The sequence below is a fragment of the Neoarius graeffei genome, chromosome 16, assembly GCF_027579695.1.
Source record: "Neoarius graeffei isolate fNeoGra1 chromosome 16, fNeoGra1.pri, whole genome shotgun sequence".
Taxonomy (NCBI): domain Eukaryota; kingdom Metazoa; phylum Chordata; class Actinopteri; order Siluriformes; family Ariidae; genus Neoarius; species Neoarius graeffei.
Genome location: NC_083584.1, coordinates 5452671 through 5466746, shown reverse-complemented (window position 1 = coordinate 5466746; position 14076 = coordinate 5452671). Strand labels below are relative to the sequence as shown.

Here is a 14076-nt window from a genome sequence, read left to right as displayed (position 1 = left end):
GTTCATTCGTTTAAAAAAATAAATAAATAAATACACATGAAAACCAGGAGACAGGAAGTAAGTCAGTTAAAAAAAAAAAGAAGACCCCACAGAGGAAAGCTCCAGTGAACAGGACAGTGAAAGACAGCGAGAGGAAGGTGGTGAGAGTTTACACTTCAGCTGTCAGGGTGTAAGACTGAAGAAAATAGAACAGTAAAGCCGGCAGGTTACTGAAGTCTGTGTTTATTTGAGGTACTGATAAACCTCCGGATCCAGAGAGATGAAACCGCAGTAGGACAAAATCTGCAGCACACAGCGAGTCACACGCATCATCATCATCTCCGACCTGTAACACACACACACACACACACCAGGGCTTTACATGAACTTTTTTGCTCACCGGCCACTGTGGCTAGTGGTTTTCCCGAGTCACTAGCCACAATTTTGTTGCCAGGAAATCACAGTTTTTTATTCACCATGATACGTTAAAGTTCGGAAGATCTAGATTTAATTATGAACGGCAGCGTATAATGTATCTCTACAGCAGCACTCAGGTATTCAGTGCTGTTAAGGTCGCTCCCTATATGAAAACATGCAACCAGTTCAGACAAAAATATAACCAGAGTATTCTGTTTATTGAACTCAAATTCAAGCCTCTTACAATATGAAATATCGTATAATATGAAAAATAACATTCAGTACAACTGAACTGATTCTAATATTAAAAGTCTGATTCAAAACATTTATCATTGAAAAACATTTGATGTTTTGATATGCATGTATATTATGTATTATCTATTAATAGTGTGTGTATCAGGGCTTTACATCCGCACCCGCCCACCCGCCCAATGCGGGTAAAATTGGGCTTTGGCGGGTAATGACTTTAGTCCCACTAGCCACTTTGGCGGGTGGTTTATTCTGTGGTATGACAATATTTAATTGTAGTTTTCTCTGAAGGCATCTGATATAATAAATGCATTGCAATGTAATATTACACACCTACAACTCCCATGAGCCCCTGCATAAACATTCTGACAACATGTTAGAATTGTTTAAAACGTTCGTTAACGGCTCAGATAAAATCAGTGATGCGGTAACCTGCGGTTAATGAACGAAGCAACAAAGTTGCTGACAACTGACAAGCGCACTATGTGGCGGCACATAGCTGGAGTTTCAAACCCTGCTGCTCAGGGTAAAAGGGGCAGAGATGATCAGGGCCGGAGCAGCATTTTAAAATCACAGAGGTCCGTGATGCGCAAAGCGCGCGCCGAAACATGTTCGACATATTTAAATGAGAGGGTGAATTACACATCACACAAGAGATCTATTCCTGAAATTACTTTTAATGGTGTTTGAACTGAATCTCATCTCATCTCATTATCTGTAGCCGCTTTATCCTGTTCTACAGGGTCGCGGCGAGCTGGAGCCTATCCCAGCTGACTACGGGCAAAAGGCGGGGTTCACCCTGGACAAGTCGCCAGGTCATCACAGGGCTGACACATAGACACAGACAACCATTCACACTCACATTCACACCTACGCTCAATTTAGAGTCACCAGTTAACCTAACCTGCATGTCTTTGGACTGTGGGGGAAACCGGAGCACCCGGAGGAAACCCACGCGGACATGGGGAGAACATGCAAACTCCGCACAGAAAGGCCCTCGCCGGCCACGGGGCTCGAACCCAGGACCTTCTTGCTGTGAGGCGACAGCGCTAACCACTACACCACCGTGCCGCCCCAAAATTTATGTGTTTTTTCTTTTAAAACCTGGAAATATCGTAACCGACCAGCCTCCCCTGTTTGAAAGACTACCAGCCGCCACTGCTCTACACATGTTCACACACACAATTAATAGATAATACATATACATAATACTTGATAATACACAGAATACTTGCATATCAAAACATCAAATGTTTTTCAATGATAAATGTTTTGAATCAGACTTTTAATATTAGAATCAGTTCAGTTGTACTGAATGTTATTTTTCATATTATACGATATTTCATATTGTAAGGGGCTTGAATTTGAGTTCAATAAACAGAATACTCTGGTTATATTTTTGTCTGAACTGGTTGCATGTTTTCATATAGGGAGCGACCTTAACAGCACTGAATACTTGAGTGCTACTGTAGAGATACATTATACGCTGCCGTTCATAATTAAATCTAGATCTTCCGAACTTTAACGTATCATGGTGAAGAAAAAACTGCGATTTCCTGGCAACAAAATTGTGGCTAGTGAAAAGGCTGAATGGCTAGTGACTCGGGAAAACCACTAGCCACAGTGGCCGGTGAGCAAAAAAGTTAATGTAAAGCCCTGGTGTGTGTGTGTGTGTGTGTGTGTGTGTGTGAGAACATGTGTAGAGAGAGACATTAAATGTCCTCATTACATTCATCATCAGTCGAGTCTGAATGGTCCATGAAAAATGGTCTTCGTGACCTGAGGCTTCCAGCAGGCCATAAGTTGATAGCTGGGGCGGATCAACTTCTTTCCAATTGCGTGAACGTTTCTAACCAGCAGCTCCATCCTCTCCAGCTCAGCCGACTTCATGACAGCAATGCGGTCCTGTGGTGAACCAGCCGTCTCCGCCTGTTTTGATGTTATAGTACTGATGTGTGCATTTGACTTTTCGTGGTCCTTTATAGTTTCGAGTTTAAAATTACTGGTGCCTGTCTTTGCCAGACTTTCTACAGTCTTCGCAGTACAGGGTATTTTAGGTTTTGCTATGAACTAGCCAATCTCACCCGAACTTCCATTTGCCATTGAACTGTCTTATCTTCCTATTAGCGTCTTGTTCGTCTCCTGGCTGTAAGCCAGCTCTGAGGCCCCCGCAGTCCGGACCTCAGTCATTTTTAAGAACTGAAAATACATTTGTACACTAAATATTCAACTGGATAAAAAAAAATAAAGAATAACATGAAAATGTCTCCGTAAAAAGTGCATCGTTAATGATGTTAAACGTTGATTCTGTCTGTGTCTGTTTCGTGTGCGCGGCTCTGAGACCAAGAACACAACAGCGAATGAGTATGCGACTCAGGGGAGGAACGCAGTGCAGCAGACACGTTCTTTTCATGGTAACCATCAGCGCACTTTCATGAAGCTGTTAAATTTACGTTTTCAGAGCAGCGCAGTTGTAGCCTGCCTTGTTTGTCTCGTCTCATCTCATCTCATTATCTCTAGCCGCTTTATCCTGTTCTACAGGGTGCCTTGTTTGTGATTTTAAAAATAAATCGTTCGATAAGCCAAAACAATAGGAAAGTTTCAACTTATGTTTGCCTTGGATAACTTTGCCTAAAACATGGTGGTGTGTATTGATTTTGTTCCCAGAAATTTTTTTTTTGTGTCGGTGTAACGGATCCCAGATTGTTAATGTATCTCAGCTCCATAGGCTACATGGTTGGGTATCTTTTGTCCTCATTGCTTGGGTCAGATCAAACCATTAAACAAGCTTAAACTATTCTTCCTCTTGCCACATACAGGATTTTTTTTCAAAACTGATGATATTCAAGCCCTGTGATGACCTGGCGACTTGTCCAGGGTGAACCCCGCCTTTCGCCCGTAGTCAGCTGGGATAGGCTCCAGCTTGCCTGCGACCCTGTAGAACAGGATAAAGCGGCTACAGATAATGAGATGATATTCAGTTCAAACACCATTAAAAGTAATTTCAGGAATAGATCTCTTGTGTGATGTGTAATTCACCCTCTCATTTAAATATGTCGAACATGTTTCGGCGCGCGCTTTGCGCATCACGGACCTCTGTGATTTTAAAATGCTGCTCCGGCCCTGACCACCTCTGCCCCTTTTACCCTGAGCAGCAGGGTTTGAAACTCCAGCTATATGCCACCACATAGTACGCTTGTCAGTCGTCAGCAACTTTGTTGCTTCATTCATTAATCACAGGTTACTGTATCACTGATTTTATCTGAGCCGTTAACAAACGTTCTAAACAATTCTAACACGCTGTGTCAATGTTTATGCAGGGGCTCATGGGAGTTGTAGGTGCGTAATATTACATTGCAATGCATTTATTATATCAGATGCCTTCAGAGAAAACTACAGTTAAAATATATTGTCATACCACAGAATAAACCACCCGCCAAAGTGGCTAGTGGGACTAAAGTCATTACCCGCCAAAGCCCAATTTTACCCGCATTTGGCGGGTGGGCGGGTGCGGATGTAAAGCCCTGATACACACACACACACACACGTAAGAATATAGTGTACTGTAGCTGCATGTATTAGATAAGACTCAGTCAGGGGGTGTGGCCTAAAGCCTGGAGGTGGATTTAATTTTACAAATACAGAGACACTGTGGATGTTTATTTTCTGTGATAAAATTAAAATTCACCTGAAAGCACATTCAAACTTCACATCCTCCCAGAAACTCCAAATCCAGCGCAACAGAGTGGCCCGGGGCAGAAGTCTCGACTCGTCTGCTCGGGCTCTACCCCAACCTCGCACGGCGCTGACACACACACACACACACACACACACACTATACATTATCACACCTCAGCTGTCTCTTCCCTTAACCTGTTGGAATGCAGCTGCAAAATAATCCATGAATAAAACGTTTTATTATAAATCAAACTGTAATGATGATTATCTAGTTTTAATGACTCACACTGTTGTACAACAAAACTGTGCAACTGATGAATTTGAAGGAATCATTTCATCACAGATAAATGAATATCAGTTTAACTCTTTACCCAACTCTCACTCGTACATCAAATTAATTTCATATTTTATTGTAATATTTCAGTGGAACTGGCAACAAGAAAAGAGACGCGTTTGATACATACAGTGTATAGTGTGTAGCTGCAGTGTGGAGTGTAGAGCTATGGTGTGTAGCTGGAGTGTGTAGCTGCAGTGTGGAGTGTGTAGCTGGAGTGTGTAGCTGCAGTGTGGAGTGTAGAGCTATGGTGTGTAGCTGGAGTGTGTAGCTGCAGTGTGGAGTGTGTAGCTGGAGTGTGTAGCTGCAGTGTGGAGTGTAGAGCTATGGTGTGTAGCTGGAGTGTGTAGCTGCAGTGTGGAGTGTGTGGCTATAGTGTGTAGCTGCAGTGTGGAGTGTGTGTGGTCACCTCTTGGCCATGAGGGCGTAGCGGTCTACAGGAGCTCCCAGCGCTATGTTGATGCTGCGCACTGTGTTGATGTTGCGGAAGACGAGCAGCATGGGTCGAGGCAGAGCCTTCAGCACGTCCATGATGCTTTCGAAGTGCTGAGCAGCCATGTCGCGCATGTACGACGTCTCCTCGCGGCTCAGGATGTTCCCCAGACCCAGCTCACGCATGTTAATGGGCCGCTGAAGGAGCATCTCGCAGAACAGGAAGTAGTCTGATACACGCAACAAAACCAGGTTAGAAATCAATTCATTATTCAGTACGTTATATAACGGGGATAAGAGGCAGACATGTGAGCAGGGAATATTTATATCACATTCAGATAATGTTGATCATCTTTTACTTTCACCATATTTAATCATTATCATTTCCCTTTCATTTCTTTTTGCACCTGTACCCTAGCGTTATGGACACCAATACTATAGTGTGTATACACAGTTGTGGTCAGAAGTTTACATACAGTGACATGAACAGGACAATTCACTTGCTGTATGCTAATGTGAGGGATGCATACAGAGTCACACCCCTCCCCCCACTAGGGAAGCCTGACCACAACCTGGTTCTTCTACAGCTGAAGTACACCCCCCTGGTTCAAAGGCAGCCTGCAACAACTAGCTCCATCAGGAGGTGGTCCCCCGAAATGGAAGATGCCCTCAGGGACTGTTATGACATCACGGACTGGGATGTGCTGCTTAGCCCACACTGTGAGGACATAGAGGGGCTGACACACCGTCTGACGGATTACCTTAACTTCTGTGCAGCTGTGGTCTCCCCCGCCAAGACTGTACGGCAGGGGTCTTCAATCTTATCCATGAGGGGCCAGTGTGGCTGCAGGCTTTCGTTCCAGTCAAATAGGAGTCACCCTTGATAGTTGGTTGAAGACCAAGATGAACTGATTAAACAAGTGTAATCAGGTGTAGCTCCCACTTGGTTGGAATGAAAGTCTGTAGCCACACTGGCCCTTTATGGATAAGATTGAACACCCCTGCTGTACGGTGTTACCCTAATAACAAGCCATGGGTAACACAGGAAGTCAAAGCTGTCCTCAACAGGAAGAAGGCTGCCTTCAGGAGCAGGGATAGGGAGGCGATGAAAGCAGCACAGCAGGAGGTGAAACGCTGCATGAGGGAAGCTAAGGACAGCTACAGGAGAAAGGTGGAGCAGAAGCTGAAGGAGAACAGCATGAGGGAGGTCTGGGAAGGTGTGAAAACCATCACAGGCCACAATACAAAGACCAGAGTTGTTGAGGGGACAGTGGAGAGGGCGAATGAGTTGAATGACTTTTCCCCCCCCAATCGGTTCAACCAGCCCACGTCCCCCCCACCCTCTCTCTCACTGCAGCCATCTCTCCTTCTTCCCTTAACACACCTCCCCCCAGTCATCACAGCAGCCCCTTCCTCCCCCACTTCAACACAGACTCCTCCATGCATTACTGCAGACCAGGTCAGAGGTCAACTGAGGAAGCTTCACCCTAGGAAAGCAGCAGGCCCGGACAAGGTATGTGCCCGACTACTGAAGACCTGTGCTGCTGAACTGGGTGAAGCACTCCAACGCATCTTCAACCTTAGCCTGCAGCTGGGGAGAGTGCCCACCCATGAAGACATCATGTATTGTTCCAGTTCCCAAAAAAAAAAAAAAATCAGCCCAGCGAGCTGAACGACTTCCAACCGGTGGTGCTCACTTCACATCTGATGAAGACATTGGAGTGGCTCTTTCTCAGCCTCCTCAGACCCCAGGTACAACATGCCCAAGACTGTCTGCAGTTTGCGTACCGGGCAGGTGTCTGTGTGGAAGACGCCATCCTCTACCTGCTACACTGAGCCCACTCGCATCTGGATAAGGGAAATGGCACAGTGAGGATCCTCTTCTTGGACTTCTCGAGTGCCTTCAACACCATCCAGCCCCTATTGCTTCAGGACAAACTGAACAGGATGCGAGTGGACCCCTACCTGGTCACCTGGATCTCCAGCTACCTCACTGACAGGCCGCAGTACTTCAGGCTGAAGGACATCACGTCTGACACTGTGATTAGCAGCACCGGAGCACCCCAGGGCACAGTGCTGGCCCCTCTTCTCTTCACCCTGTACACTGCGGACTTCTGCTAAAACTCAGAGCTGTGTCACATTCAGAAGTTTGCCGATGACACAGCCATCGTTGGGTGCATCAGTGACGACAGAGAGGAGGAGTATAGGAGCCTGGTGAGGGACTTTGCTGTGTGGTGCAACAGGAACCATCTGCAGCTCAACACCTCAAAGACCAAGGAGCTGGTCATTGACTTTGGGAGGTCCAGACCAAGGTCACGACCAGTTCTGATCGAGGGAGTCGAGGTGGAGGCTGTGGATTCCTACAAGTACCTCAGGCTGTGGCTGGACAGCAAGCTGGACTGGACTTGCAACACCAATCACTTCTACAGGAAGGGACAGAGCAGGCTATACTTCCTTAGGAGGCTGCAGTCCTTTAACATCTGCAGGAAACTCCTGTGGATGTTCTATCAGTCTGTGGTCGCCAGTGTCCTGTTTTACACCGTGGTGTGGTGTGCTGTGGGGGGGCAGCACATCCAAGGAGGACACATCCAGGCTGGACAAACTGATCAGGCGGGCCGGCTCTGTGGTTGGTGTGAAGCTGGACTCTCTGGTGAAGGTGGCAGATAAGAGGTCTATGGACAAACTATTGAAGATCATGGACAATGCCAGTCACCCTCTGCACATCATCATCAGCAACCAGAGGAGTCTGTTCAGTGACAGAATGCTCCTTCCCAAGTGCAGGACGAACAGACTCAAAAACTCCTTTGTCCCTCACGCCATCAGACTGTACAACTCCTCTCGGGGGGGGGAGGGGTAACAGGAGGACAGAAGACGGGAAGAAGCAGTAGCCTGACAATAAGCAATACCGGACAATGTGCAATATAATGTGCAATATCTCTCCTGCTGCCCCCCCTTCTCCCCCCCTTTCCCATATCTTATTCTTTTTATATTTGTATACGTAAATACTTATTTTAAATTTATCTAGAAGTTTTTCTCTATTTCTTTTCTCTGTTTATCTGTAATGATGCTGCTGGAATCTTAATTTCCCTGAGGGAACCCTCCCAAAGGGATCAATAAAGTTTTATCTAATCTAATGAATGTCATGGCAATATTTGGGCTTTCAGTAATTTCTTTGAACTGTTATTTTTCTGTAGCAGAATGACTGTACAGCATACAGCTTTCATTAAAAAAAATAGAATTCGGTGCATAAGTTTTAATTTTCTTTAGGTTTTCTGAAATCAACACAGGGTGTCAAAATTATACATACAGGGTCAAAAATATACATACAGCACACCTAATATTTGGGTAAAATATCTCTTTGCAAGATTCACCTTGACCAAACATTTTTGTTTCCCATGAACAAGCTTCTGGCAGAATTCTGGTTGGACATTTCATGACTCTTCATGGTAGAATTGGTAGAGTTCAGTTAAATTAGTTTTTTTTTTCTTGGCATGGACTCGACTTATAAGCACGGCCCATATATTTTCAATAGGGTTGAAGTCAGGACTTGTTTTAAGCTTAATGTTCGCCTGCTTTATCCTCCACATCCAGCTCTGATGCGTGTTTGGGTTCACTGTCCTGTTGTAAGTCCCAAGTCATGTTCAAGTTTCTGATGGTTTATGCTGAAGAATTCTGAGGTCGTCCTCCTCCTTCATTATTCCATCCACTTTGTGCAACGAACCAGTTCCACTGGCAGTAAAACAGCCCCAGAGCATGATGGTCCTACCACCACCACCACCAGCTGGTACAGTGTCCCTCTGTACATGGTGGTCATTGTGGTTAAACAACTCAATCTTTGTCCCACCTGACCATACAGCTCCTCCAGAAGAATTTTTCTTTGTCCGTATGATCAGCTTTAAACTTCAGTTAAGCTTGAAGGTGTCAATTTTGGAGCAGGGGATTAGTTCTTGGATAGCAGCCTCTTGGTCCATGGTGATCTGAACTGTAGACAGTGATCCATCAGTTTCCAGTTCATGGCAGGGCTGTGCCATGGTGGTTGCCAGGTTGTTTCTGACCATCTGAACCAATTTCCTTTCAGCTGAGGGTTACAGTTTAGGTTTTCTTGAAGCAAAGTGGCTTGGCAAAGTGACTAAAACTCTCAATAACTTGCATACAATTGTTTGAACTGATCTTGGAATTTGCACTTGTTTAGAAATGGCTCCAAGAGACATTCTGGAGTTGTGTACATCTGCGATCCTCTTTCTCAGATCTGCACTGAGCTCCATGGACTTTCCCCATTTTACTGTGTGTTGGTCAATCCAATAAGTACTGTAAACAAACCCTCTTTATGAAGGCACAGAGAAGCTACCAGCTGTAGTCAATCATGATCACTAATAGGAAGTTAAGAGACCTCGGCAAGATAAGAGACATTTTGGAAGTTCGGGCACCTCTGAATTAATAATCCAAGTGAGTGTATGTAAATTTTTGATCCTGTATGTTTAATTTTGACCCGGTGTTGATTTCAGAAAACCCAAAGAAAATTAAAACTTGTGCACAAAATTCTAGGTGTTTTTTTATTTTTATTATTAAAGCTGTATGCTGTACATTCCACCACAGAAAAAGAACAGTTCAAAGAAATTACTGAATGCCCACAGGGTTCCTACAGATATTTTATGTTGAATTTACTACCTTTTTACTACCTTTTTACTACCTTCACAATTTTTTTTACTACCACAGCAACAATTTGGATTTGGACATTTTCTCACAATTTAACAAGGTAATCTTTGAGTGTATGTGTTAGTCCAAGTGAATGTGCTACATATAAGTTAGTGACAACTCTACCCAAAGAGTTGGATTGATGAGACAAGATAGAAAGAAAATCTGAACGTACCGGTAGTGTAACTCTTTCCCTTTGGACGCATAATAGAACCTCCCATTGCTAGGGCTACACATGGAGTAATGCATATTTGCATAAAAGAAAACAAACTTCCACATACAAGTTATAATTTTATTGAACTGTGAAACTGTGGCCCATAACCTCTTAACAGGTACACAGATTTGCACTAAACCTTGTGTGTCAACACTTCACATTAGGTACAAGATCTGATTACATTTTGTCGGCCAACACTTTCAAGATGGCCAACCTTTTGTTTGTGGAATAATCTTTTGAACAGGTGAACAGATTTGCACAAAAAATCTTATGTGCTTAGGTACATCAACTCATTACATTTAGATCAGGTCAAATGGCAAACACGAACCCACCCACACACACACACAAAACGCACACACACATGACAAAGACAAGACACACACCCTAAAGATACAAAACACACATAACCCAAGCCCTATTTTGGCAGTCTCTCAACACATTGCCAAGTTTGCTTAAGATAGTCATTTGCACCAGTCCTGTAGTGGTGAAGGCCCGTGGGCAGAGTCAACACCTTCCTCCCAGAGATCAGTGTTTTAGAGGGTTAATCTTAATCATTTGAACAGTTGAACAGATTTGCTCATCACATTTTGGATGCCTCAAATGGCGCGCACACACAACGCACCAGGCGCGCGCGCGCACAACGCACCAGGCGCGCGCGCGCGTGCACAACGCACCAGGCGCGCGCACAACGCACCAGGTGCGCGCACGCGCGCACACAACGCATCAAGCGCGCGCGCACACAACGCATTACATGTGCCTCGATCAACTTTTCAATGAGCGCCTCTCGCCGATTGCCATCTACCGCCTTTAGCCAGTCTTTAAAATCAGGTTCCTCCAGCCAGAGGTCTGAAAATGTGCATTTCCCCATTGTTTAATTCTCGTGCAGATGTCGCCAGTCGGGTTAACAAATAGATTCGACTAGAGCCGTATAAACAAAGTCAGTCTCGTACTAAACAATCTCTGGTATAAATTTATACTGGATTCGACCGTTATTGGAATTCAATGCGCATGCGCCACCAACTCCTCACTGCGGTCCTCCTCGATACATAAAAATAAATTCGCCCAAATGTAGTAATTTATGGATATTATGGCATGCAGGTTAATTAAACGAATTAGAAAACACACAGGCCCAGTTGGATGGGGGTCAAAAAAAATTTACTACCACGTCAGATTACGTTTACTACCTTTTACTGGCCATAATTTAGCCTATTTTAATTAACTACCTTTTAAAACCCCGCGGGAACCCTGGCCCAAATATTACCATGATGTTCATATCCAGGATGACATTCATGTCACTGTATGTAAACTTCTGACCACAACTGTAGCAAAAAAAAAAAAAAACTCATTTTCTTTTACAGTTCGTCACTTCGTCCTGGTCGAAGTGGACGGGCGTGGGTGAAGGTAGCGGGGAGAAATCCTCCACAGCTGAAAGACTCATTAACCTCGTCACGGTTCTGTGTATTTAACAAGTTCACGAGCGTGTTTATTTTGGGCGGCACTGTGGCATATCTCACATGCTATTGGCTGTTGTGTGGCTCAGTTAAGCACTTCGACACTCAGTCACTCTGACTTCAAAACGAAATACATCAACATACAGAATCCAATCACGCCTCTCAAAACACTTCATGGGGATTTTAAATCTCTTTCAGTCCTGAGGGTGTACAAACTTAAACACTACACAGCCTCTAGCTGATGAAAAAAAGAAGTTTAACTCCTTACGCACTCATCTGAACAAAATGGGTTCTAGTTTGTAACCCTGTCTGCTAGTAAAATAACTCTGGTGTAGGGTTCTACTGAGAACCTTTAAGAGAGGGACAACCGATGAATCCTTCAGGGTTCTGGATTTGACCCCACACTAGAACAGAATTGTCGTATTTGGAGCAGGATGATTAAACACTTCATTCAGTGACTGTACTAATGCTCAAGCTGACCTTTGACCCCAAGGTCATTGGAGTATCTCTTCATGGCGGCTTTGTCTCGGAGGATAATGGAGCGCCACAACTGGCACAAAGCGGCTCGGTCACTGAGATGGAAAATAAACATGGCGTTACGGGGGGGAAGAAAGGAGCAGAGCCAAACACAATGTACACATTATTCATGAGCTACTTATGAATATTAAAAGCTCATAGGCAACAGTTTTAATTTTATGCACATTGGAAACTTTATATGTTAAAAAACCCTCTGTAATTTTCTTCTGGTCCCAAGAAGTATTGTTAATAAGTAATAATTAAAATAAGTTAGCGCAGATCGTGGCGAATTTCTGTTCAGCGATTTTCGTGACCACTCGGCGCGTGACGTCATTTAAGCCAAACAAACCGCTTGAGTTGAGCCCACTTCCGTTTACTTACATGGCTGTTCGGCTTGAGTGCAGACGTGCGTTCAGGAATTTCCAAAGAAAACCCCATGCCTTATTGCTGTGCAGTGAACTGTAACAACGGGACCGGTTCAGGAAAAAGCTTTTACCTTTTTCCGAGAGAGGATAAGAGGTGGAGAGAGTGGATTGACTTTTTCCAAAAAAGGAGAAGAGGTGGAGCGAGAGGGTTGGCTTTTTCCGGAAGAGGAGACGAGGCGGAGAGAGTGGATTGCGCGCGTGAAACAAAATCAAGCAGTCAAAGAAGAAACGGAGCAGCAACGCTCAAGCAAAAAGGAGAAGATTGGAGGGAAACATTTTTACTTTTGCTTGCAATTGACAAGTCAAGAATTCTGAGGGATCCTGTACAATCACTGTGGAAATGAGACAAAGGGATATTTCCTCGCTTAGAGTCGGCTATAAATAGTATAATGCCGCGGATGGCAGGCTAATGTGGCCTACCGGCGCACTGTCCAGTAATCGTTCCCTATATCCACTAGGGAGGCGGTTTAATTATTCTTCAAAAGGGCTCGTATTTAGTATTACGGCGAAAGCAGGAATTTATCATAACTACCAGGATAAATCGTTTGGGCGCAAGTCTTGTTGAGGTCCGGGGTCACTGCGATCAGAGTCGGTTGAGTCGCTGTGCGATTCCGAGGCCGCGCGGTCAAACCAGTGAGCCACATTCACCGGTTGCTTCACAACAGCCACAGGTTCATACAGATATGGTTTCACCTCTCGATATTCAATTTGGAGAGTTCCTACTTCAAAATCGCTATCAGACATTTTACACAACCTCTCACGACCAAAGTCCGTACACGTGTGCTCGGTTCGCAGGTAAACACAGAGCTGCTCCCGGTCTGTTTGGTTTAAATGACATCACGACGGTCCCCTGGCAGTGAAAGTGCGCATAAGTGGGATGTAAACAAAGCTTCGGAAATTGGGCAAAACAGTATATTTTAACTGTTTTATTCAATTTTAGGGTGCAAATTAGACACCAGGAAGACTGAATTCGCTTTTTGCGTCGTTCTTCTAAACAAAGTTGATACAACAACTAAACAAAGTGAACGTTTCACCTCCGTCTGTTGCCTATGACCTTTAATGAACTCATGGGCAGTCACCTTTTGCTGAGGTGTTCGTACAGTCCATGATCTAAGAGAACAAGTTCTGCTTTTTTATCAGGACCTCTTCGCACCAACACTGAGAGAGAGAGAGACACAGTTTTCTGAGGACCAATTAAATCTCCCAGCTGTCTCGTATTTCTATCATTATGGGGACGTTTGGTCCTCACACACACTTCATACCGTTTCCAGGATGTGGGTCTGCATGTATAAATCCGGTGTAAAATATTTGTTCCGCAAAAGTCCTGATGAATTTATCTGCTGTCTGAGGAGCACAACAAGGAACACACATCAATAATAATAATAATAATAACAATAATGATAATAATAAATAAATAAATAAATCTAATTAAAGTGTCAGTTACTCACATCTTTTAAACTCAGGCCCTGCCTCTTGATCTCCTCGATGTTGTTGATTTTGCAGCCTTCACAGAACTCTGCCGTGAGGACGCGCTGGTGTGAGGAGCAGAGCTGAGGATCAGTGTGCGTCTGTTTATTACACTTGATACTCATCTCATTATCTGTAGCCGCTTTATCATGTTCTACAGGGTCGCAGGCGAGCTGGAGCCTATCCCAGCTGACTACGGGCGAAAGGCGGGGTACACCC

The 14076-nt window shown here is 44.4% G+C and overlaps 1 protein-coding gene across 4 annotated transcripts in view; it reads right to left on the bottom strand.

Moving 5' to 3' along the window:
• Positions 1-202: 202 nt before the first annotated feature.
• The window catches only part of adck5 (aarF domain containing kinase 5), a 40621-nt gene continuing 26747 nt past the window's right edge, over positions 203-14076 (bottom strand). For 2 of the 4 annotated variants that reach the window (XM_060942409.1, XM_060942412.1), the window contains 7 exons: positions 13839-13940; positions 13653-13734; positions 13470-13548; positions 11930-12021; positions 5067-5319; positions 4334-4450; positions 203-325 (listed from right to left, as the gene is read on the bottom strand). In XM_060942409.1, the coding sequence (XP_060798392.1) occupies positions 223-325; positions 4334-4450; positions 5067-5319; positions 11930-12021; positions 13470-13548; positions 13653-13734; positions 13839-13940 (828 nt within the window). In that variant the 3' untranslated portion in view covers positions 203-222. The remainder of the gene's footprint in view (positions 326-4333; positions 4451-5066; positions 5320-11929; positions 12022-13469; positions 13549-13652; positions 13735-13838; positions 13941-14076) is intronic. The other 2 variants (XM_060942410.1, XM_060942411.1) reach the window with 1 other exon arrangement.